The sequence below is a fragment of the Pteropus medius genome, unplaced genomic scaffold (assembly GCF_902729225.1).
Source record: "Pteropus medius unplaced genomic scaffold, Ma_sr-lr_union100, whole genome shotgun sequence".
In the NCBI taxonomy this organism is placed as follows: Eukaryota; Metazoa; Chordata; class Mammalia; order Chiroptera; family Pteropodidae; genus Pteropus; species Pteropus medius.
The window spans coordinates 398,216-424,451 of NW_024342472.1; the positions used below are offsets into that span (position 1 = coordinate 398,216).

The 26,236-nt window shown below is 37.2% G+C and overlaps 1 protein-coding gene and 1 long non-coding RNA gene across 6 annotated transcripts in view; both read left to right on the forward strand.

Moving 5' to 3' along the window:
• The first annotated feature begins 32 nt into the window (after positions 1–32).
• Positions 33–11,101, forward strand: LOC120604291 (uncharacterized). Its single transcript, XR_005653304.1, has 3 exons — positions 33–579; positions 8,775–8,929; positions 10,253–11,101. It is a non-coding gene; the product is annotated as an uncharacterized LOC120604291 (long non-coding RNA).
• Positions 11,102–18,194: 7,093 nt separating this feature from the next.
• Positions 18,195–26,236, forward strand: part of OCRL (OCRL inositol polyphosphate-5-phosphatase) — a 55,430-nt gene continuing 47,388 nt past the window's right edge. For 3 of the 5 annotated variants that reach the window (XM_039864938.1, XM_039864940.1, XM_039864939.1), the window contains exons 1-2: positions 18,195–18,450; positions 18,670–18,749. In XM_039864938.1, the coding sequence (XP_039720872.1) occupies positions 18,412–18,450; positions 18,670–18,749 (119 nt within the window). In that variant the 5' untranslated portion in view covers positions 18,195–18,411. Of the gene's footprint in view, positions 18,451–18,669; positions 18,750–19,205; positions 19,247–26,236 lie in introns of all 5 variants that reach the window. The other 2 variants (XM_039864941.1, XM_039864942.1) reach the window with 2 other exon arrangements.

The following is a 26,236-nucleotide window of genomic DNA, read 5'->3' on the forward strand; positions in this document are numbered from 1 at the left end:
CTCCCCACCCAGAACCCGAGCTGGCCCCGCACGACCAACTGTTGCCTGAGCATGGGGCACGGACTGGGGTGGAGGCGGGAACCCACAGCCTGCGGCCCCCTACAAATCTCCTTTCCCACACGCCCCCAACAGTCAGCCTGAGCTTCCCTCACAGAAGTGTGCACCAGAAGTCCTCTTTCCTTTAAAATATGCTCTTTGTACCTCACGGCGCTTTCCTCTTCTTGCACAAAGAACTTTTCCTCTGCCTGTAACTGTACTGTAGAAGGTCTTTCTCGCTATTTGCAAAGCCCAGACACCCTACGGGGACTGCCCTTTCCCAGGTCCTAGGGGGATTGGTGGTGCTATTCCCACCTTCGTAAATTCTGCGGAAGGAAAAGCACTCCTTGAATCTCGGTTGTATCTGCATTCACTTACAAGGCAAAGCGTGACTCTTGAGTTTTATGTATATGTACTCTATTTTCAACTCTGATACCTCTCAGACAGCCAAGGTACAAGGGCCCTTCTTTTGCCATCACCACTGAATTTTTAAAATCTTAAGGGACAAGGCCAAGGTCCCCACAGAACCTGGGGCAATTCATGGTAAGTACCTAATATTAGTAATTGGATTGAATTGCTGTGATTTTCTTGGTACATGTTCTATTTGTATCCTCGCTATTATTTAGTAGTAATTCAATACCAATAATATGCATGCTAATAGATATAAAAGCATTTCGTAAAGGGTGTGACAGTGTGCAGATGTCAATTAAATATTAACGTTTCTATTTCTGCTTGCCATTTATTTTGATCAACAACGGGAAGATTTACATCCTAGTTTTTAAATTTCAGTCATTAAGGACAAAAGGTAGCAAAACATATAGAAAACAACAAACAATCACACAGAACCTAGTTGCCAAAACAAAGCAGATACTTTCCAAAGTGTACAGAAGTCACGATTAATTTCCCTCAACACACCTTGTTAAATTACCAATCTGAAATCAAGTGGTTTCTGCAAATAGCAGGAAGGCACACAACTGCCCCTAAATATATCCCCTTTTCCTGGGGCTAATACCCTAAATTCCTTTGTGTTTTAAAGTTGTGACTCTTAATATGCAAAACCTTGTGACATTTTAGCTATTATGGGTCATTTGCACCTTAGCGTAAATGAGTGTAGGGTCCTGTCCAGGGACTGGCTTTAAACAGAGTAAAAGAGGCAAAGAGCATGACACTGGTGATAGAAGGAGTGTACCACTAAGAGAAGAAAGGAGAGGCTGGTGGTGCTAACTAGCTTTCCTCTGATTTTATGTTCTTCTTATTTAGTTTAGATTTTCCCCCCAGTGTCCTTCTCATCCTGAAGTATAGATGTGTACTATCCAATAGCTATAGGAAGTATCAGTATAAAAATGGTTCATATTTCTGGAGCATCAACTTTAGTCAAAAAGTGTGTACAACTACTTTGGAAACAGTATGGAGGTTCCTAAAAAAAAAAACTAAGAATTCATCTACCATATGATCCACCTATCCCTCTACTGGGTATTTTCCCAAAAGACTTGAAAAACCATATCCGAAAAGATATTTGCACACCGATGTTCATAGCAGCATTATCCACAGTGGCCAGGAAATGGAAGCAACCAAAGTGTCCTAGGATAGATGATTGGCTAAAGAAGCTCTGGTACAGATATACAATGGAATATTATTCAGCCATTAGAAGAGATAAAATACTGCCATTTGCGACAACATGGATAGACCTCGAAATAATCATGCTAAGTGAAATAAGCCAGACAGTAAAAGTTGAAAATCACATGATATCATATGTGGAGGATATAAATCAAAAGCAGGACAAACAAACAGAGACTCATGGACATGGACAATAGACTAGTGGTTACGAGAAGGGAGGGGAGGGGTGGGTGGCAGATGAGATAAAAAGGGTCATATATGTGATGACAGAAAGAAATCTAACTATGGGAGGTGAACACAATGTAAATATATATATGTTTATATATATATATGCCTTACTGTTAAAATGTACAGCTGAAACCAGATTTCATTAACCAATGTCACCATAAAATCAATTTTAAAAAAGTGTGATGGAATTAAGTCATTTAACCGATCATTTGAAACACAATTTTTTTCTATTAAAATGTGCAGCCATATTAAGGGATGAGTTGTAGAGTTTGAAATGTCTCCAATTGAAAGCTTGAGACTTCAGTTAGACATCCTACTGCTTCCCCACTACCTGTTCAATCTCCTCAGTCATTAAGGGTTGCTTGATGGGAGAAGTTCTAGAAGCACTGAAAGAGAGGGATCCTGCAATGCATGCATCCACCTGACTTGAGAAGGACCCTTCCAGACAAGGGCAGTGGAGGACTTCTTTTTCACTAAGCTGCAGCTATAGGGGAGGATAGAATTACCCTTTCGTTGCCTGAGGCCTCAAAGGGAAGGGCTCAAAAATATTTGTTGTATATTGATGTGTACCTGCTTGCAAGGGTCGTTTGTTCCATTGTAGTTCTCATAGCTAATGTATAGTATTTCAGTTATGTCATAGGCTAAATGCACTTTTGTGAGGAAATCTGGGAAACACATCCCTTTATAACACATTTTCTGTTGGAACATGTGTTCCAAGTTCCAGAAAAAAAAGAAATTAGAAATTAATTTGGGGGACAGAACATATTTGTACATTGGCAATTTTCCATGTATGTATAATGTGATCCTTCCATTTCAAGGTGACACAGCTGGAAGTGCTACCAAGTATATGAGTTTGGCTGGAAAGGTCAAGGCTCGGTCCATAGACCTTGCCACAGGATTCATGTAAATATTGCCCTTTGGCTTGTGGCAACAGCTGCTATTTACAGAGCATGTACTATCCTTATTTGCAAATCTGCCTAAAATTCATGATCTGTAGACTTTGTTCAACAAGAGTCACCTCATTTCTGATTCTTCTCAACACCTTGCTCTATCTGCTACTACTTTCCCTTGTTGTCTTTTCATTCGAAATGGTCTTTAATTGCTCTACTCCAGTGAGATTGGAGACCAAGGCAAACCTTTATAGAGAACCTTAGGGCCATATTTGGGAACCTTAAAATGAATCCTAGTCCACTGGGCAATACATCCATTTTGTCAGATTGTGAATATTGTAGAAGTTATCCAATAGTCATTTTTGCATAGCCAAACTTGTTTAGTAGCTACTAGAATGTATGTCCAGTGGTGGTATTAAATACTTTTGTAAAGTTCATAAAGGCAAGGTCAAGGGCTTGGTGTTCCTTCTCTTGTCTTGTATTTGAAATTTATCATTGAAACTACAGTATGACTTAAAAGCAAATTGCAATGCCAGTGATCAGTGTTCTTCAGAAGCTGATACAAAGGATTCTGGTCACAGTATCTTGCTTACCACTGTAGAAAACATTCTGTTCACATCAGTAAGCTTTCTCACCATTCTTCTTAAAGACATTTATTATAGTGGCATTTTTGAAAATGTGATATTTCCTTGGTGCTCTGTGTGTTAAGGAAAAAGTAATGGTAATAGCTTGCATACATCTACCATTTTTTGAGCACCCACTATTATGTCAGGCACTGTGCTAGATTCTTTACATATGGTATTGCTAATCCTCCTGGTAATTTTATGAAATAAATGTTATTATTGCTATTTTACAGACCAGAAAACAGAAATTTGGAGAGGCTAAATAATTCATCTAAGTTCCCACAGCTAGTAAGTGATCGAAGCCAGATCCAAATCCCAGACTGTCTGGCTCCAGATCTCATCTTTTCACTTCACCTTTATTAAGTTCTCTGTTATTTATGGGGCTTCTTCCTTGACAGTAGAAGTTGAATTGAGAGACTAACTGAAAAATATTTTGCCATCTTTCTATAAGGTGTTCCCACTGGGTTTATGAGGAGACATTGTCACTCCTAAGGCTCTGGTAGTATATATAACCAGATAATTTCTTTAGCTCTACATAGATGTTATTATAAGGTGGAAGTCAGAGAATAATTTGGGATTCTTGCATGCACCCAAAGTAAATTCTTATAATAGTTATAGAACTCAGGACAATTAGAGTGCAGGGAGGAGATAAACTTAACAGAAGCAACTTAGATGTCCAATAAGAATTGTTTGGCAAAATGTTGTACAGTACATTCATAAGTAAAATACTATGCAGTCATTATGAATGATTTTGTAAATATATATCTGTTGACATGAAAGTGTGCTCCTAATATATTGTTGAGAGAAAAAAGGCAAGCAAGAAAATAGAATGATTCCATTTTTGCGAAAGAAAGAAAGAAAGAAACTATTAACATAAACAAATTTCTATGAAGGAAAATGTCTGGAATGTTCTCCTCCAAATATTAACTGCAGTTACATCAAGGTAGTAGAATTATGAATGACTTTTTTCTTATTTTTGCTTTTCTATTACTTTTAATTTTCCTTGAAGATATTTATACTTATATAATAAATAAGTAACGTTTTTAAAGATGATTAAAAAAATATTGCTCAAAAATTGATTAATTGAAATAATTCCTAACAGGAGGAATAGGAGCAAGTAGGCAGAGAGAATTCAAAAAAAAATTTTTTACATACTGAAGAGACAATGTAGTTATTCAATGTACAATGTAACAAGAAATATAAATCACTGTGCTATTTACAATGTTACTTGGTTAAGGCAACTGTTTTGACATTGTCATTTTAAGTTGCATGGAAAAGGATTTTCTTTTTTTTTATTAAGTTTATTCAGGTAACTTTGGTTAATACAATTATATAATTTTCAGGTGTACATTATAATTTGACGTCTGTATATTCTATTGTGTGTTTACCACCCAAAGTCCAGTTTCCTTTAGCTACCATATATTTGATCCCCATTCTCACTTCACCCTCCACCTACCCTCCTATATTTGATCCCCTTTAACTGTCTACCTAACCCCTCCTCCCTCACCTCCTACCCTCTGATAACCAATAGTCTGTAGTCCATGTCCATGAGGATCCGTTTGTTTGTCCTGTTCATTTGTTGCTTTTAGGTTTATATCTCACATATAAATGATATCATGTGATTTTCAACTTTTTCTGTCTGGCTTATTTCACTTAGCATAATTATCTCCCGGTCCATCCATGTTGTCACAAATGGCAGTATTTCATCTCTTCTTATGGCTGAGTAATATTCCATTGTATATATATACCACAGCTTCTTTAGCCAATCATCTATCCTAGGACACTTTGGGTGCTTCTATGTCCTTGCCGCTGTGAATAATGGTGCTATGAACATTGGTGTGCAAATATCTTTTCGGGTATGGGTTTTCAAGTCTTTGGGGTAAATACCCAGTAGAGAGATTTCTGGATCATATGGTAGATCCATTCTTAGTGTTTTGAGGAACCTCCATACTGTTTTCCATAGTGGCTGTACCAACTTGCAGTTCCACCAGCAGGGTATGAGGGTTCCTTTTTCTCCACATTCTCTCCAACATTTGTTATTACTTGTCCTGTTGATTATAGCTATTCTAACAAGTGTGAGATGGTATCTCATTGTGGTTTTGATTTGCACTTCCCTAATAGCTAGCGATGTTGAGCATCTTTTCATATATTTGTTGGCCTTTTGTATGTCCTCTAGGGAGAAATGTCTGTTCAGGTCTTCTGCCCATTTTTTGATTGGATCGTTTGTTTTTTTGTTGTTATTGATTTGTATGAGTTATTTGTATTATTTTGGATATTAGGCCCTTATCAGAGGTGTTGCTTGAAGATATATTTTCCCATTTAGATGGTTCTCTCTTTACCTTGTTGACGATTTCTGGAAAAGGATTTTCTACTTTTAAAAATAATCGCACAAAATCTAGCTCAGGAAAAAAAGACAGCTGATTTTTAAGTATTTCCCACCCTGAAATTCTACACACCCATGTATGCCCTAAAACATGAAACACATGCTAAGTAATCTGAATTTGGTTTGTATTCTCTTGCAATATTGCAAATTGTGAATATTATTAGAGGCAGAATAGCACAATTATTACAAGCCTGGACTCTAGAGTCAAAAAGACTTGGCATCCCAATTCTACCAAATTATTTAATAAGCTCAGATTTGTTTATAAGCTCAAATTATTTATAAGCTCAGATTTGCCTCTGTAAAATAGATATAATAATACCTAACTCAAAGTGGCTTTATGAGGATTTAATGTAAAAGTATACATAAAACATTTAGCATGGCCTTGGCATGTAATATGCACTCAATGGATGGTAGTTAACAGAAAGAAAAAAGCATGGTGATACTTTGAGCTTCAGACTAAGTCAAGGAAAGAGCCAGAATATGAGAAAGTCACTCTGGAAGTCAGTCCTAAACTAAAATTATTTGCCAAGTTCATTTTCTCTGTTCATTTTCATGTATTAGGGTCAGCAATTCGGTGCAGATATACTTCCTCAAAGGTAAGTTCTGAAGAAATGCAGTAAATGAGGGAGAAGACAAGACACTTCTCTACTTAGACTATGACTTCCTTGAAGACAGGGACCATATCTGATTCATCTTTGTTAAAAGGCTACACAAAATGAGATGGACGGAAGAAGGTCCAGGGCTGGCTTCCTAGCTGTATGGAGTCTTCCACCCTCCATATGTACCCTTCAGATTTTATGTTGCCCTCTGTGGTTTCTCCCACTTTTCCTCCTTTAATTTTGCCGTAAGTGTCCACTTTGACCAGATTTCACATGCATAATAAAATATTTATAGAATACTTTTAAGGTTCTTTTACAGCTGTGTAGAACAAGATATCAAGGACTATGAAGACTTGCAAGTAAAATGGATTAGGTTTTTGTACTGGGCCTAGACCAGTGGTCTCAAACTTTAACACATCAGCATCACCTGGAGGGCTTGTTAAAACACAGATGGCTGGCCCCACTCCCAGAGTTTCTGAATCGGTTTGTGGTGTGGCTAGGAATTTGCCTTTCTCACAAGTTCCCAGGTGATGTTGATGCTGCTGGTCCAGGGACTGCACTTTAGAAAAAGTGACCTAGAACAGAGATCAGCAAACTTTTCCTGTAAAGGGCCAAATAGTAAATATTTCAGGCTTTGCAGACTGTAAGGTCTTTGTCATAATAACTAAACTCTGCTGCTGTAGCCTGAAAGCAGCCATAGACAATAGATAAACACACAAGCATGGCCAGGTTCTTTATTTATGGACACTGAAATTTGAATTTCATAGATGAAATATTATTCCACTTTTGATTTTTTCAACAATTTAAAAATATAAAAACTATTCTTAGGTTGAGGGGCATACACAAATGGACATCAGGCTGTGTTGGCTGACCCTTCCCTAAGAGAGTCATTATCTAAGGCAGACAAAACAAAAATAAGTAGGAAAAAAAGACAAAGCAATAAATACTGAGGTGTTTAACCTTGTTGTCATCACAGAACTGCAAATTAAAACCACAGTGAGATACAGCTACATATCTTCTAGAATGGCAATTTTTTTTAAAGAGTAACAATACCAAGTGTTGGTGAGGATGGAAAACAATGGGAATTCTCTTAGTGCACGTTAGAGTGTAAATTGTACAAACACTTTGAAAAACAGTTTGATATTATATACTAGAGCTGAACACATATGTATTCTGTTGTGCTGGAGAAACAGAGATGTGCCACCCAGATTCTCCTCCAAGTAAGGCTATTTTGTGTAGATATGGGAATGCCATCAATAGATAGCCTCCAGCTGCCAGCTCCTTGAGAGTCTGCTTTAGCTGCAGAGAGTTGCTTTGCCCAAGGTCACACTGTTCCTGAAGTGAATGAGCAAGGCAGGAGTGGAAATGAGCGAGGCCTGATGCAGAAAATACTGATGGGCATTACTTGTTCCAGCTTCATGTCAAGCTGGCCCAAATTTTGTAAGATTTGTATTATAGTTCATCCTCTCCTTCTGCACAATTGTACTTCCTCTGCCTTTCATTCACAAGTTTTGGTCCCTAATAAACATTTTGTAGTCAACACTCCTCAGCTTTCACTTTTGGAGAGCCCAACATGCAAAACTTTTGATCCAGAAATTCCACTAAAATAATGTACCCTAGAGAAAATCATATGTGCACCAAAAGCTATGCACAAGAATGCACATAGCAACTTTTGTTTATAATAGCCAAATACAGGAAGCCACCCAAATGTCCATCAACAGGAAGATGAATGAACTGTGATGTATTCATATGATGAAATATTACACATCAATGAATATAGCAGCAATGTACAACTACATGTATGACATAATATTGAGCAAAATAAGATATAAAAAAAGTACATACTGTATGGTGCCATTTATATAAAGTTCAAAAACAGGCAACAGTATTTATGGCTACATTCAAAAGTGATAAAACTATAAAGAAAAGAAAATAAATGATTATCGCAGAAGTCAAGATAATGGTTATGTCCTAAGGGACGATCTTCAAAAATTTTAACAATCAGTATGACTCAAATCTTGACCAGTCCAAACAAGCTTTTATATCTCCTCAGAGTCTACTGGCTCAATATCAGCCCTGGTTTAATTCTGGGTGGAGGGAGTGGTCAGAGAGAGAGGCATCTGGTTTGGAGATTTCTTCCAAAATGCTAAGAATATTCAATTTCTTGACCTGAATGAAGGTTATATGGGCATTCCCTTTATAATCGTTTGTTAAAATGCACATATATATTTATGCACATTAAAATAAAAATATAGAAAATATAAGTAAATGTTTTATAAACATATACTTTAAAAAATATAACTATAACGCTCTAAGGAGATGGTGAGGGAGTGAAGATAAGAATTATCAGAGCTTATCATGTGCTTATTCATTCTGTAACAATATAATACAAAAACAGACCTGAGAAGTTCCAAGAAGTTCCATAAGAGGTACACAGAGACACTGTTGTTCAGAAGAGGAAGAATTCTTTTCTAGCTGAGAAGTGACAGGAGAAAAGCTTCAGAGAGGAAGGACCATTTGAAGTGAGCATTGAAGAACAGCGGATTCCAGCAGGTACAGTTGCAAAGGAGGTTGGGGAAAAGACAGCATTAATGAGATGGAAGTAAGATTAAGTAGCATGTAATTGAGAAATTAAATATTCAATAGTTTTAGGTTCCACAGATACCTATTGACTAACTACTGTGCTAGGTGCCAGGTGCTAGGAATACAGTCATCCTAGCAAAATAGACAAAATTCTGAAGCTTACACTGCCTATATCTGGGTGTAATTTCTTTCTAGAGGCACCATTCTTCCTGAAAGCAGAAAACAATCTACACTTGTCCACGTAAACTCAGTCAATTCAATGTTGATTGTGTGTATGCATGTATGTGTGTGTGTGTGTGTGTGTGTGTGAGAGAGATTTCATGATTAAACTCAATCAGATTTAGGGTCACCCTCTCCTTCCTTCATGACTCTCGGGTTGATTTTGAACTCCAGAGTTTATATAAGACTGAAATAGCAGTGGTGGGGTTTAGGTGTTCACTTCCGGGCTCTTAATATATTCTGCACTGACCTTCCCTGAGGAGTACAGTCACCCTGTCCTCCCTCCCTGCTGCTTTCCATTAAAGTGGCCAACTCCTCATCAGGCCTCTGATAGCACAGTCCCTACTGCCACCCAGTGCCGCTTCCCCTCATCATGACTACAAGACCCCGGCTTCTAAGTTTTCTTGTCCTACTTGCTTCCTTCTCAGTTCTATGGCTCTTACCTATTAGGGTAGAAGGATGGGGTGAGTAACCTAACAGCAAATATTCTTCCCTAGGTATTTCTGTCTTACACCTTGGACTGACACAGAAAACAGTAACCTAAAAACCAAGAGTATGTTCTGCCCTTCCTTTGTGACACCTGGAAGACCAGATTTGTGTCACTGCCTACCTTGAGAAGGGTCACGGGGTTGAGGGTAGAAAGGAGCTCAGCTAATTTTCATGAATTGTCCCATTGGATCCATCACAGTATAAATTAAGTCACAAAGAGACAAAAATTGTTTTCAAGACTTGATTGGAATTTTTGAATTTTGTACTTTAAAAAATACCAGCTTGCTTACTTTAATAATTTCTGTGTTTTGTTTCTAAATGATTAAGAGAGATGGTTTTACTTGGCAAATGTGCTTAATTTTTATTCCCAATAAGTAAAAAACTGAGTTGAATTTAGCCATAACTCTGTTTTGTCTTTTAGGGTGTTCAAAGTACTAGAGAAATTTTTACATGCTATATGAGAATTTTGATCAGATAAATGCTGTTTATGGGTCTGATGAGTATCATCTTGAGAATTTGTAGAATTTTTATCATTTTTATGGCTTATATTTCAACATCAGGATCTCTTTGATTCTTTCTTTGTAGATATATATTAAACAACTTATGACCAGTTTAAAGAATTTAACACACTATGAAGGTCAAGACCAAGATGGCAAGTTAGCAGTACTCAGCTTGATGATCAACAGAGTACCTGAGTCATGAGCACACCTGTCTGATTGCTACTAACCACTGCATGTGTTCAGTTCCTAAGAGAAATAAATGCTGGATAGAGCATAAGATTTGTGAAGAGTGGTCTTGGGAGGTAACTCTGAAAATATGTGTTTAAGGCAGACTCCTTAGAGCCATAAATGCCAAGCTACCTCCATAGTCTTTCAGTTTCTATCTCCAATTACTAAGGCAAGGAGGAAAGTAGACCTGGGCAATGCCAGACCTGGCTAGGGGATTTGAAAGCAGACAGGAGAGCCTAGCCTAGGAGAATGAAATAGGGCAAAGGGAATTAAGAAACTAGCTGGGCAGAAATAAAGTAGCAAAGGGAAGGTGAGATTTGGAGGGGAAAAGGATCTGGAAGGCCTCATGTGCCAAAGGAGGCCAGCTTCTCCTCCCTGCTATACCCGTCACCATTTAATGAGCCTTTTTCACCCCAAATTCTATAAGGAGTGAAAAGTATAAATGGAAATATGTAAATAAAAATGAGCTCTTCTTCATGCTGCTCTATATAGAAAGCAATACCTATGTTGGACTTGTGTATATGAAAAGTGAGGCTTTCAAATACTGGTGATTTAAAAATCAATGAATCATTTATGCCTCTGCCAGGCTTGCCTTCCAGATTCTGGCTGCTGACTCACTTATGCAAAAGCTTCCTCCTCAGCCTCATCTATGTTAGGCAGGCCTGTTTTTACCTCTGTAGGCCCTAAGCTCTCTCACTTGTGAAAGCTTCAGCCAGCATCATATTTAACATATTAAAATGCATCTAAATCCTGAATTAACTATTTATATTTTGCTACAAAATTTTGAAAGGGCTTTTGTAATTTTGTTCTTGAAATTTGTCTGCATGTAACTTATAATAAATTTATAACGGCTGTGATTTCTCTATAATTATTATGCATACTTGGAAATTCTTGGGAAGTAAGACGATTCGACCAAAAATTTGTTTTCAAAGACAATGAATTTTTAAATAAATATGAAATTTAATAATTAATGAACTTAGCATGTTATATTTTGTAACCATTTAAATCGTTATTATTTTTGAGTTTTCCATTTTCTTTTAGTATTTTATAGTTTCTTTTTAAGATCTCAATTTTTTATTTTGTCTCTAAAAAGCCCATAAATCCTAAACACTTAGTTATAGTTGTCTAATGGATAAAAGACAGGCACTGAGCACCCATTTAATTGTGTGTGTGTGTGTGTGTACGTGCGCTGAAGGTGGTAAGACTCATGTTTTATTAAAGCTAGAGTTTCATTTATTTGAATTGTGTTCAATGACCATTTAGCTCTTCGCATTCGATGTTTCTCGCATGTAAATACAAGTATAAGGCACAAGACCTTTATTCAGTTAGGCAAAATGCCATCTGATGATGATAGGTGAGAATAGTCAGAGCAATACATTAAGGAATTTACTATAAAACTGACCAAACTTGAGTTATGGGATATCATAGGTAAAGGAGAAGCAGGGTTCCTGAATAAACCTAAAGTTTCAAACTTGGGTGACTAAACAATGGTATCATACACAACCATAGGTTAAGTCAGAAGGTGGCTGTGGATTAAAAAAATGATTTTAGCTAACTTACAAAGATGACTGCATACATACAGAAGCATATAAGTAAGTATAGTCCCCAAAATGATCCCTCAAAGGGAAATACAATTTGTCACAGGATCAGGACTAGGAAAATTATTAAAGTGATCAAGTTTTCCTTCATCCGTTCTGCTGGTCCTACACTGAGGAGATTAATATCTTCACTTAACTTTGACTTCACTGCCAGTTATTTCAATACATCCTAAATACCACTTTAGACTCCCTCACCCCATTATCTTCTGCTGTGCCTGCTATACTAATTCCTAAGCCTAATCCACCTTCCTGGTATATTTTCTCTACTCCTGCTTTCCATCTGCCAAGCATTGCCAAAGAAAGTTACAGACTTGTGCTCGTTTAAACTACTATAAAATTTATGCCATCTACTCCAGTTGGGCTCCCTCTGTTGCTCTAAAACCCTTTAGCTTTTCTGAATTCATTGTCACTGTCCAACAGTGCCTGTTCCCTCCTTCTCTGCTTTATTCAAGTTCCCAAACCCTCTAATCTCAACTTCAATTTCATCAGATTAAATGTGATGAAACATGGGCAGAGGATCTGAACAGACACTTCTCCCAAGAAGACATACAAATGGCCAACAGACATTATGAAAAGATGCTCAACTTCACTAGCTATTAGGGAAATGCAAATCAAAACTACAATAAGATACCACCTCACATCTGTTAGAATAGCCAGCGTCAACAGGTGTTAGAGAGGTTGTAGGGAATAAGGAACCCTCGCACACTGCTAGTGGGAATGTAAATTGGTACCACCACTATGGTAAACAATATGGAGGTTCCTCAAAAAACTAAGAATTGATCTATCATATGATCTAGCAATCCATTTTCTGGGTATTTACCCAAAGAACTTGAAGACATATATCCACAAAGATATATGCACCCTGATGTTCATAGCAGCATTATTCATGGTGGCTAAGACATAGAAACAACCAAAGTATCCTACAATAGATGACTGAGTAGAGAAGAAGTGGTACATATACACAATGGAATATTACTCAGCTATATGAAAAGATGAAATACTGTCATTTGCAACAACATGGATGGCTCTTGAGATTATAATGCTAAACAAAATATGTTAGAAAAAGTTGAGAACCATATGATTTTGCTCATATGTGGGATATAAAACAAAGCAACAAGCAAACATGACAAATGGGCTCATGGACATGGACAGTGGATTAGTGGCTACCAGAGGGACGGGGGAAGAGGGAGGTAGAGTTAAGGGGGTCTAATATTTGGTGACAGAAGGAAATTTAACTTTGGGTGGTGAACACAAAATGCAATATACATGACATACTGTATTATTGTACACTTGAAACCTATTTGATTTTATTAACCAATGTCACCCCAATAATATTTTTAAATGTCATAATTCCTGTACAGCAGTTACCATGGTACCTGACACATAGAAGGTTCAAAATAAACATTTACTCTTTCTACTATTAATACTGAATGAACAACATACTGTGTTGGTTAAAAACCTCAGGCTTTGGATTCAGACAAATGTCAGTTTGTATCTTGAGTCTGCCACTTACTGGTTAATGGGAAAGTTGCTAAACATCTCTGAGTCTCAGTTTTCTCATCTTTAAAATGGAAACGATATTACTACTTTATAGTGATTTAGTGAGAAATGAAAGGCCATGAGCAGAGTGTCTGTCACACGAGTATTTAACATTAGCCACCAGGATCAGGTATTACTATTGTTGTTATTACTATTACAATATCCATTTATTACTCCTATTTTTGGAGAAAATTATCATCTCCTTTGTGAGAGACCACAGTTTTTAGTGTCCTTGCCTCCATTTCTCCACAGCCTCCTATTCTTTACAACAAATATTTGAGTGCCCCAGTATATGTAGGGCACTTTTTTAGGTGCTGGGGATACTGTAGACTTGGAGGAGGAAATATTCTCTTCTCTAAGGCTGATGCTTCCATCTGTACCTTGGATCGTCATCCTTCCTAATTACCAAGAGATTTTTCTTACAACCTTTCTGCCCAGGAAGTGCAGAGAGTCCCAAACAAGATGAACCCAGAGAGGCCCACACCAAGACATATCATAATTAAAATGCCAAAGGTTAAAGAAAGAATCTTAAAAGCAGCAGGAGAAAAGTAGTTACCTACAAGGGAACTCCCATAAGACTATCAGCCAATTTCTCAACAGAAACTTTGCATGTCAGAAGGTCCTGGCACAAAATACTCAAAGTGATGAAAAGCAAGGACCTACAACCAAGATTACTCTACCCAGAAAAGTTATAATTTAGAATCAAAGGACAGATAAAGAACTTTCCAGATAAGAAAAAGCTTAAGGAGTTCATCACGAACAAGCCAGTATTACAGGAAATGTTAGGGAGACTTCTTTAAGAAAAAGAAGAAAAATATAAAAAATATGAATAATAAAGTGGTAATAACTACATATCTATCAACAATTATTTAAAATGAAAAAGGATTAAATACTCCAATCAAAAGATAGGGTGACTAAGGGTGGCTCTATAGTGTAGTGGTTAGCACATCTGCTTTGCACACAGAAGGTCCTGGGTTTGCGCCCCAGGTGGAACCACAGACCATACCCCGGGTGTGCCAGGCCCCCCGAGTGCACCGGGGGTGCCAGGCCAAGGGTGCTTGCCATGAGCCTGTGGAAGGAGATGTGCCCCGCCTTCAGAGATCCAGTCCTTAATGGGAAACGGCAACATCCATGGGTCAGGGGTGGAAGTAGGAGGGAGGGAATTAAAGAGGGGAAAAAAAGGGTAACTAAATGGATAAGAAAGCAAAACCCTTACACATGCTGCCTATAAGAAACTCACTTCATATAAAAAGACACAACACAGACTGAAAGTAAAGGAATAGGAAAAAATGTTTAATGAAAATGTAAATAAAAAAAAATGGGGTGGCAATACTTATACCAGACAAAATAGACTTTAAAACAAAAGCTATAATAAGAGACAAAGAAGGACCCAGTAATCCCACTTCTGGGTATTTATTTGAAGAAAATCAAAATGCTTCTTTGAAGAGACATGTGCATCCATATGTTACCTGCTGCATTATTTACAGTAGCCAAGATATGGAGGTAACCTGGGTGTGCAGCAATGAATGAATAAAGAAAATATATACAATATATACAATATATATACATACATATAATATATATGTACATATGTACAATAGAATATTATTCGGCGATAAAAATAAGTAAATATATAAGTAAAAGAATAAAATCCTGCTATTTGCAACACCATGGATGGAACTATAGGGTACTGTGCTGAGTGGCGTAAGTCAGACAAAGAAAGACAAAGGCCATATGATTTCACCCACATGTGAAATCTAAGTTACAAAATAAACAAACAAAACAGAAACAAACTCATAGATATAGAGAACATTTTGAGAGTTGCCAGATGGAAGGGGGTTGGGGGGTGAAAGAGAGCAAGGGGTTAAGGAGTACAAATTGGTAGTTATAAAATAGTCATGGAGATGCAAAGTATGGCATAAGGAATATAGTCAATAATATTGTAATAACTATGGTGTCAGATGGGTATTAGATTTATCAGGGTGATCACAAATCACTATTTTGTACACCTGAAACTAATATAATATTGTATGCCAACTATAATTGAAAAGTAAAAAAATCGTCTGATCTTGGAAGCTAAGCAGGCTCGGGCCTGGTTAGTACTTGGATGGGAGACCACCTAGAAATACCAGGTGCTATAGGCATTAAAAAAAAAAGAAAAGCAAAAAATAAAAATAAAAATAAAAAACAATAAAATAAAAATAAATATTACGGATATAGTTGATATTCCCTGTATGTGCCTCTCCAGTCTCAGTCTACTCCCTCTTTTGTATTTGGTGATGATCATGCCCTTTCATGTTTTACATACTTTTACTATTATATCTCTGTAGCCGTAAGCAACATATAACATTTTCAGACTTTATATAAATGGTACGCCGTACATATTTTGTCATTTTCTCTTTATGCTCAACATTATATTTTTGAGATTTAACTCTATTAATGCATATAGTTTGATATTCATTTTAATTTCAAAATAGTATTCAACTTTATAAATACTATGATTTATTTATCCACTTACCAGCTAATGGACATTAAATTGGCTTCCATTTTTTCTTTGAGGTTGCAAATAATGCTGCAGTGAACATTCTTTTACATGTCTCCTTGTGCACCAAGTGTAGAATTTTGCTCGGGTCTATAGTTAGAATTGGAATTTCTGGGTTAAAGGGTATTACATGTACAATGTTATTATATGATGTCAAATTCCTCTTCATAGCAGTTCTACCAACTTACACTCCTCACAGCAACCAGAGTTCTATCTGTTCTACATCCTCAACAATACTTGATGTTGTCTGAATTTTAATTTTTGCAAAACCAATGGTTGTGAAATGGTATCTCATAGTTTTAATTTTCAATTTCCCTGAATAGTAATTAAGTGAAGCATCCTTTCATGTATTTATTGATCATTCAGGTTTCCTTGACTATGAGTTGCTTATTCATATATTTTGTCAAGTTTTCTACTAGTTTTCTTTCTTTTTTTCTCACTGATTTGTAGGGGTTCTCATGCATGCTGGATACCAATTCATTCATTCATTTACTCGATATTTTTCTAGCATCTGCTTTGTTCCAGGAATGGTTTTAAGTAGTAGTAACAATGAACAAAACAGACAAAAATCCCTGCCCTCATGGAACTTACATTCTAGTGGAAGAAGGTAAACAAAATAAAATTAATAAGTAAAATAGAATAACTGATAGTGATAAGTCCTCTGGAGAAAAATAAACAGGGATAGGGAGCATGTGTGTATGGCAGTGGGAAAGGAGATTGTTGAACTGCTATTTTAAATAAAGTTGTACAGGAAAGCCTCACTGAGAAAGTGACATTTGAGGAAAGCTCTGAAGGAGGTGAGAGTGCAGGTAGGGTAAACAGCAAGTGCAAAGGCCCCGAGGCAAGAGTGTTCCTGTCAAGTCCTAAGAATAGCAAGGAGCAGTGTGGCTAAGCAGAGTGAGTTGGACAAAGTGACGGAAGAAGAAGTCAGAAAGGTGATCACAGCTAGAAGTGTAGAACTTGACGGGTTATCCTTTGTCAGTTATATGTGTTGAAAAGATCTTCTCCCAGTCTGTGGCTTGCCTTTTAACTTGTATATGTTGTCTTGAAGTACATACATTTTGAAATGTAATGTAGTTAAATGTGTCCATCACTTCTCTTATTGTTGTTCTCCTATTTTCTTCTGAAAGTTGTAAAGATTTGCTTTTCACATTTAGATTTTAATTTACCTAGAATTGATTTTTTTCCCTCTATGGTGTGAGGTAGGGATCAAATTTTATAATTTTCTATGTGGATCATCAATAGGCCCAGCACCATTTAGCAGGTAACCCACTTTTCCCCACTAGTTTGAAATGTCACATATGAGGCATATCGACTTCCCATATATATGTAGATCTGTTTAGGGGCTCTGTATTTGGTTCCATTAGTCTCTCTACCTCCATACCACACGGTCTTAATTACTATAGGTTTAAAACCAGTCTCGATAAATAGTCTATTGTAGATTGTTGAACAAATGAATAACGCAATTGAAGTATTCCTCTGGGAAGAATATTCTTTAACTAACTGTCAACAGGGTATAATAGTCAAGGGCTTACAATAAAGTGATGGTGGTGCAAATAGAAGATAAGGAATCTAAAAGTACTTCCAAAGAAAATATTAACAAGGTTTGTTGACAGATAAGATACAGAGGAATTAAGAGAGACGAAGAAAGCATATGGCTTTGAAGTTTCAAGCCTGGGTGGCTATGTGAAATGATTATGTGTTAGTTTTGTCATTCAGTGTTGTGTTCAAAATGGGGTATATTAGGTAAGGGGTCGGGGCTAGGGATGTATATTTAGTCGTTGACTGCATAGAGGTGACCCGGAGGGAGCGCAAAGGTCTGAACTTTGGGGATTTTTCCGATTTACGGAGTGAAAGGAAGAAGAAGGGTAGAGATAGGATAACCAGCACAAGTGCATTACAACCGTAATAAGGATATTTTTGAATGGTTGATCCTATTGGCCCAACACCTTTGAGATCCCTCATAGGTATGATTTGCTTGTTTCCGTGGCAATCTTCAAAGTCCCCGGAACAATTCTTGTGTCACATGCAGCACTTAAAACCTATTTCTTGCTGGACGTGGTAGAGACGCCTCCGGTCCGTCGGGTCTCTCGCTGCAGTTCCGGAGGTTGGCCGCAGGGGGCGGACTCTGCGGCGGCCTGGAAAACCGGCGGGGGCGCGAGGCGCCGCTCTCTCTCGGGTCAGGCTCTCAGCTCCCGGCTTTCGGCTCCCGGCTCCCAGCGCGGAGCCTTTCTTAAAACTACAGGCAGCCGACGCGCGTGGGTGGGAGGACGCGGGAGGCACTGTCGTCGGATCCGCCCGCAGGCCGCAGCACCACTGAACCCGGAGGCCGCCCGGATGGAGCTGCCGCTCCCTGTCGGAGCCCAGCCCCTTGCCGTATCCGCCCGAGAGAAGGGGGAGGGGAGGCCGTGCAGGGCGGAGGTTGGGGTCGGGTGAACCGCGAAACGCGGCGGATGCGGGTGGGGGTGGTGCGGTCTGGCCCGGAGGCCGACCCAAGCTGGGGAGGGGGCTGGCGCAGGAGACGATGCCTGGGGCACCGGGGAGGGCAGGCAGAGGGGCGGCAGCCTCACGCAGACCCTTGACTAGCGCCTGCATACTGTCGAGGGTATGGAGATGAAGGGTCCTCTCCGGGAGCCCTGCGCCCTGACCCTAGCCCAGAGGAACGGGCAATATGAGTAAGTAACCACCTGATTCCCGCAGAGGAGAGGACCCTGCCATTACCTCCCAACCTCAAACCGCAGTGAGCCACCAACCCCTCCCACTGAGGCCGCGCGGGCAACAGGTTCAGGGCCAGGTGTGAAGTGCCAGTTAACTTCCAAACCCCTGGATTGCTCCTGGCAATGTGGTTCAATGGACAGACTCAGTGGGCCGGGAAGCAGGAAGCCTGGGTTCTTATTTCCTGCCCCTTTAACTGACATGTGTTGTGTAACCTTGGGCAAGTCAATAAAGCTTTCTGGGCCTTAGTGTCCTCATCAGTTAAATAAAAACATTAACTGCTTACCTTATAGCCTTTGGAGTTGTAACTGGGAGAATAATAAATGTTAAAATGGTTTGCAGAAAATAAAAATGCTATAGAATCAATTCATTGTTTACTTTGAAAGAAGTGCCTTTTCTTAACCCAATTCAACTGGTTCCTCCAGGCTCCTCACTCCCTTAATCCACTTGCTAGAAGGTATATTCATTAATTCAGGAATGGTTTAGTGTAGGCCAGTAACTGCCTCATTTATTGACTTTACTGTTAATGTAATGAAATGTGCAGAAATATAAACGATATTTGGCATTGTATCAATGTGTGTTGATACATTGATAGCTTTCACTCTGCCTTGCACATGAAAGCTCAGGTAGTACTGTTGATCGAAAGATTATTTTGATAAGCTATCATTATAGCTGCTGATCTTACTCCTTTGCCACTAATGCTTCTTCTTAAAAGTATCTGTGGTGACCATTACATATTATCTGTGTGCCCAAGCCACCTTGGTTGTTCGCAGGCTTCTTGACATTAGAATTTAAAAATTAGTGCTCACTTAAATCTTGCTATCACCCAACATTGGATTCTGCCTAAAAGCAATTTTTCTCAGACCTCACTTTTAGATTATCAAGAGTTGGTGTCTATGCTAATTATACAGAAGAAATTCCCACTGGCCTATCCTGCCCTTTTCTGAGACTTGGTGCTACTCTAACTGGACATCAACTTGTTCTATGAAGTAGCTTTTCCTAGGTCCTGCTTGGTCATTTCTATTGATGTGGGAAACTCATTTTTCCCAGATTTCATCAAATTCTGGTAGACCAATTTCATAAAAGTCAAAAAACATGAATTGGAAAGTGGAACACCACTGCCACTTCCAAAGGGTAGAATAGGGTGAAGAGATGTGACCCTTATGTAAAAACAAAATTATGAAGATTAAGTAAAATAGCTACATTGTTGAGATGATCACAGCTCAGGATCTGGTCCCTTGTTTCCATAGGTTTGGAACTCTATTCAGCTAATTAGGGAATGAGCAGCCGGCCTTGAGATAAATGGATGTCTCATTCTACCTAAGCTCTTGTATTAGAACTTTTGAATTTGCAGCAGTAGCTCTCCTGACTCTGTCTTTCCCACATAGAAATCAAATTCTTGTGTTCTATATCTATATAAGTTATGGGGATATAGCAAAAACTAACTGGCTTCATCTGTGCCAGGTACTCTTCTTCTAAGCACTTTTTGTGAATTAGTTCATTTAACCGTCATATGAGCAGTACTGTGAAAAAGTAGTAGTTTCCTCATCATCCCTTTTTTCTGGATATAGAAATTGAAGTACAGAGAAGTTAAGTTACTTGTTCACAGTTGGAATGTAGTATAGCCATGTAGCATATCTCAGAATTACATTGAGAAGTTTCTTTAGAAATCAGAGACACCTATAATCCTCAAATTCTTATCTCTTCAGTGCCATCTCTGAATTAGGTGTCCGGAACTTTTTTACTTTTGGCCTTTTTATCCTGGAATTGAAGCCTATTTTAATCTTTAGTTTGTAGTTACCACTATCAACTACAGTAGAAATTTACGTGAGAGAATAACAACACTACAGTTAAAAATAAGGTTTTTGTTTTTTTTGGGAAAAAACACTAGCATTCATGTTTTTCAAAGCAAATGGATTATGATGCAACCTGTTTCATCTTTAACCTTCTTTGAACAACTCAAAGTATTTCCATGTCACTCTGTTCTGTTTGACACCTACCAAAGTCTGATTTCCATTGTTTTGCCATGTACCTATTTTTTTCATCTTTCTGTTTTAAAGGAATGATTACAGTTAGGTAGAATTTTTATGATTATTATTAGCCATACTCGCTATAATTTATTTAGTGGCTTACATATATAATAGATACAAAATAAATATTTGTGGAATTGATTTAAATTCCCAGTTTGTTTTTTGATGGGCTGGGTTTTTTGGGGGGGACTTTTTTTTTACTGAGATAATATAATTGGCATTAGTTTCAGGTGTACAATATAATGATTCGATATTTGTATATGTTGTGAAATGATCACCGCATATAGTTACAATTTTTTCTTGTGATGAGAACTTTTAAGATTTGCTCTCAGCAACTTTCAAATATACAATATGGTATTATTAATTCTAGAGTTCATGATATTAATAACTCTATTATTAACTCTATGCTATACATTACATCCCCATGACTGATTTATTTTATAACTGGATTTTTGTACCTTTTGACCATCTTCACCTATTTTGCCAATGACTTACTCCCCTGCCTCTGAGGACTACCAATCTGTTCTCTGTACCAGTGAGCTTGGTTTTTTATTTGTTGAAATCATAACGGTATTTGTCTTTCTCAGTATGATTTAGTTCACTTAGTATAATGCCCTCAAGGTCCATCCTTGTTTGTTTTGTGATAGTTCTTAACAATACAATCCAGTTGAAGCTTTACTGCTTATGTTTAACATCATTTCTAGTTACTTTGATGTTATATTGGTTTGTGTTTATTTTCCTCAAAGTAAGCTCTTCCTTCTTGACCCTAGCTTTGTCAGCCTTTATCTAGTTTCTGGACTTCCATCTGAGTTTATAGGACTCTCAACTCATGAACTTTGCAGGTTGAAAAGGTCTTGTATTCCTCTAGTCACCTTAAAATACAAACCCCTGTAATTTAGGCAAGCAGGATCAGAACAGAAAGACAGCATTCTTTCCCTTAGTTTATTTCCCTTAGTCTTGTCTAAGCAATTTCTTTCCCCAGGTTATTGCCTTAAAAGTTAACACATTTGAAAAAATTTTTTTTCAAAAAGCTAAAACAAGCCCCCAAAAGACAAAAAAGAAGTCAAACCCTTCACAACAATGCCATTTTTATTTTATTTTATTTTATTTATTTTTTTAAAAGACTGTATCTTTACTGATAGTATTCCATTTGATAATTTGAAGAAAATTAAAGTAATGTGTGTTAATTCCATTGAGTATTCTTAGCAATGCATTTTAGATGTTCATGAATGAAATACTGTACCTATAATATTATTCAACCCTCTTTTTTACATAAAGGGTGTTTTTATTTTAGAAAAATTATTTTCCCTTTTGATTATCTTTTTTTTGACTCATTTATTTTTTATTATTTTTTTATTTATTTTTTATAGTGACACTGGTTAACAAAATCCAATAAATTTCAGCTGTATACTTTAACAGTAAGGCATATGTGTATTTCCACTGTGTGTTCACCTCCCATAGTTAGATTTCTTTCTGTCACCACATATTTGACCCCCTTTACCCCATCTACCTCTAGTCTATAGTCTATAGTCCATGTCCATGGGTCTCTGTTTGTTTATCCTGTTCATTTGTTGCTTTTAGGTTTATATCCCACATATAAATGATTTCATGTGCTTTTCAACTTTTTCTGTCTGGCTTATTTCACTTAGCATGATTATCTCGAGGTCCAGCCATGTTGTTGCAAATGGCAGTATTTCTACTCTGCTTATAGCCAAGTAATATTCCATTGTATATGGAATATTACCACAGCTTCTTTAGCCATTCCTCTATCATAAGACATTTCGGTTGCTTCCATGTCCTGGCCACTGCGAATAATGCTGCTATGAACATCCGTGTGCAAATATCTTTATGGATATGAGTTTTCAAGTCTTTGGGGTAAATACCCAGTGGAAGGATTGCTGGATCATATGGTAGATCCATTCTTAGTTTTTTGAGGAAACTCCATACTGTTTTCCATAGTGGCTGTACCAATTTGCAGTTCCACCAGCAGTGTATGCGGATTCCTTTTTCTCTACATCCTCTCCAACATTTGTTATTACTTGTCCTGTTTATTATAGTTATTCTGAAGGGTGTGAGATGGTATCTCATTGTGGTTTGGATTTGCATTTCCCTAATAGCTAGCGATGTTCAGCATCTTTTCATATGTTTGATGGCCATTTGTATGTCCTCCAGGGAGAAATCTCTGTTCAGGTCCTCTGCCCATTTTTTGGTTGGATCATTTGTTTTTTGGTTGTTATTGAATTGTGTGAGTTCTTTGTATATTTTGGATATTAGGCCTTTATTGGATGTGTTGCTTGCAAACGTATTTGCCCATTCAGATGGTTGTCTCTTTACCTTGTTGTGGTTTCTTTTGCTGTGCAGAAGTTTTTTAGTTTGATGTAGTCCCATTCATTTATTTTAGCTTTTACTTCCCTTACCTTTGAGGTTAAATTCATAAAATCCTCTTTAAGTCCACGGTCCTTGAGTTTAGTTTCTATGTTTTCTTCTATGCATTTTATTGTTTCAGGTCTTATATTCATGTGCTTTAAGCCATTTTGAGCTAATGTTGGTGTGTATTGATAGACAACAGACTAGTTTCAATCTTTTGCAGGTGGCTTTCCAGTTTTCCCAGCACTATTTATTGAAGAGGCTTTTCTTTCTCCACTGTATGTCTTTAGCTTTTTTTGTCGAAAATTATTTGCCCACGTAAATATGGGATTACTTCTGGACTCTCGATTCTTTTCCACTGGTCCGTGTGTCTGTTTTTCTGCCAATAACCATGCCTTTTGGATTACTGTCGCTTTGTAGTATAATTTGAAGTAGGGCAGAGTGATGCCTCCAGCCTCATTCTTTTTCTCAGGATGGCTTTGGCAATTCGGGGTCTTTTGTGCTTCCATGCAAGTGTGATGATTTTTTGTTGTATTTCTTTGAAAAATGCCAATGAGATTTTGATGGAGATTGCATTAAATCTGTATAATGCTTTAAGTAAAGGTCATTTTGGCTATGTTGATTCTTCCAATCCAAGAACACGAAACATCTTTCCATTTCTTTGAATCTTCTTTGATTTCTTATAATAGGGTCTTGTAGTTTTCATCATATAGGTACTTCACATGTTTCATTAAATTTATTCCTAGGTATTTTATTCTTTTTGTTGCAATTGCAAAAGGAATTATTTTTTCCATTTCTTTTTCTGACACTTCATTATTAAAGTATAGGAACGCTATGGATTTTTGAATGTTGATTTTGTATCCAGAAACTTTACTGTATTTGCTTATTGTTTCTAGTAGTGTTCTTGTGCAGTCTTTAGGATTATTCTATATAGGGAATCATGTCATCCGCAAATAGTGACAATTTAACTTCTTCGTTTGCTATTTGGATGCCTTTTATATCTTTCTGTTGCTTGAGTGCACTCGCTAGGACCTCCAATGTTATATTGAATAATAGTGGCGATACTGGATATCCTTGCCTTGTTCCTGATCTTAGGGGGAAGATTTTTAGTTTTTCACCATTAAGTATAATGTTGGCTGAGGGTTTGTCATATATGGCCTTTAATATGTTAAGGTACTTTCCTTCTATACCGATTTTGATAAGTGTTTTGATTATAAATGGATGCTGTATCTTGTCGAAGACTTTTTCTGCACCTATTGATATGATCATATGATTCTTATTTTTTAATTTGTTTATGTGGTGTATCACATTAATCAATTTGCGTATGTCGAACCATCCCTGTGCGCCTCGGATAAAGCCCACTTGATCATGGTGTATCATCTTTTTAATATGTTGCTGTATTTGGTTTGCTAGTATCTTAATTTAGGATTTTTGCATCTGTGTTCATGAAAGTATAGTTTTCTTTTTTTGTGTTCTCTTTACCAGGTTTTGTTTGGTATCAGGGTAATATTGGCCTCATAAATTGAGGTGGGAAGTATTGCCTCCTCTTTGATTTTTTGGAAGAGTTTGAGGAGAATAGGTATTAAATCTTTGAATGTTTGGTAGAATTCACTGGTCAAGCCACCTGGTCCTGGACATTTTCTTTTTGGTAGGTTTTTGATGATTCTTTCAATTTCCATACTGCTGATCAGTCTATTTAGATTTTTCAATTCTTCTTAATTCAGTCTAGGAAGGTTGTATTATTCTAAGTAATGGTCCATTTCTTCTACATTATTATATTTGGTGTTATATACTTTTTCCATAGTATTCTTGTATGATCCTTTGTATTTCTGCGGTATTTTGTATGATCCTTTGTATTTCTGTGGTATGTTGTCATTTCCCCTCTTTTATCCCTGATTTTGTTTATTTTTGTTCTTTCTCTTTTTTCTTTAGTGTCTAGCCAGTGGTTTATCAATTTTATTAACTTTCTCAAAGAACCAGCTTTTTGTTGCATTTCTTTTTTCTACTGTTTTTGTTTTTAATTTCATTTATTTCTGCTCTAATTTTGATTATTTCTTTCCTTCTGCTGACTTTAGGCTTCATTTGTTCTTCCGTTTCTAGTTCTTTAAGATGAAGCGTTAGGTTGTTTATTTGGGCTCATTCTTCTTTTGGAGATAGGCCTGTAATATGACCACTTTTGCCATGTCTCAAAAGTTTTGATATGTTGTACTATCATTATCATTTGTTTCTATGTATCTCTTGATCTCTCTTTTTATTTATTCTTTGACCCAGTTATTCTTCAGCAGTATGCCATTTAATCTCTATGAATTTGTGGTTCTTTCCACTTTCTTTTGCAGTTGATCTCTAGTTTCAAAGCATTATGATCAGAGAATATGGTTGGTATGATTTCAACTCTCTTATATTGGTTGAGGCTGTCTCTTTGTCCCAGTGTGTGGCCCATCCTTGAGAATGTTCCATGTGCACTACAGAAGAATGTATAAGTAGCTTTTTGTGGATAAATGGCTCTGTATATGTCAATTATGTCCAGTTGGTCTAATGTATCATTTAAGGATGTTATTTCCTTATCGATTGTATGTTTGGATGACCTGTCTATATCCAACAGTTGGGTATTTAGGTCCCCTACTATGATAGTGTTTTGGTCTCTTTCTCTCTTTAGTTCTTTTAGTAATTGCTTTATATATTTCAGAGCTCCCTGGTTGGGAGCATAGTTATTAATAAGTGTTATTTCTTCTTGGTGCATGATTCCCTTTATCATTATGAAGTGTCCCCCAGTATCTTTCTTTACATTTTTTTATTTTGAAGTCTGTTTCATCCGATATTAGTACTGCTACTCCTGCTTTTCTCTGAATGCCATTTGCTTGAAATATCATTTTCCACCCTTTCGCTTTGAGTCTGTATTTGTCTTTGGAGCTGAGATGTGTCTCCTGGAGGCAGCATATGGTTGGGTTTTGTTTTTTGATCCATTCTGCGACTCTGTACCTTTTTATTGGTGAGTTCAGTCCATTTACATTTAGGGAAATTATTAAAATATGAGGTCTCTTATAGACATT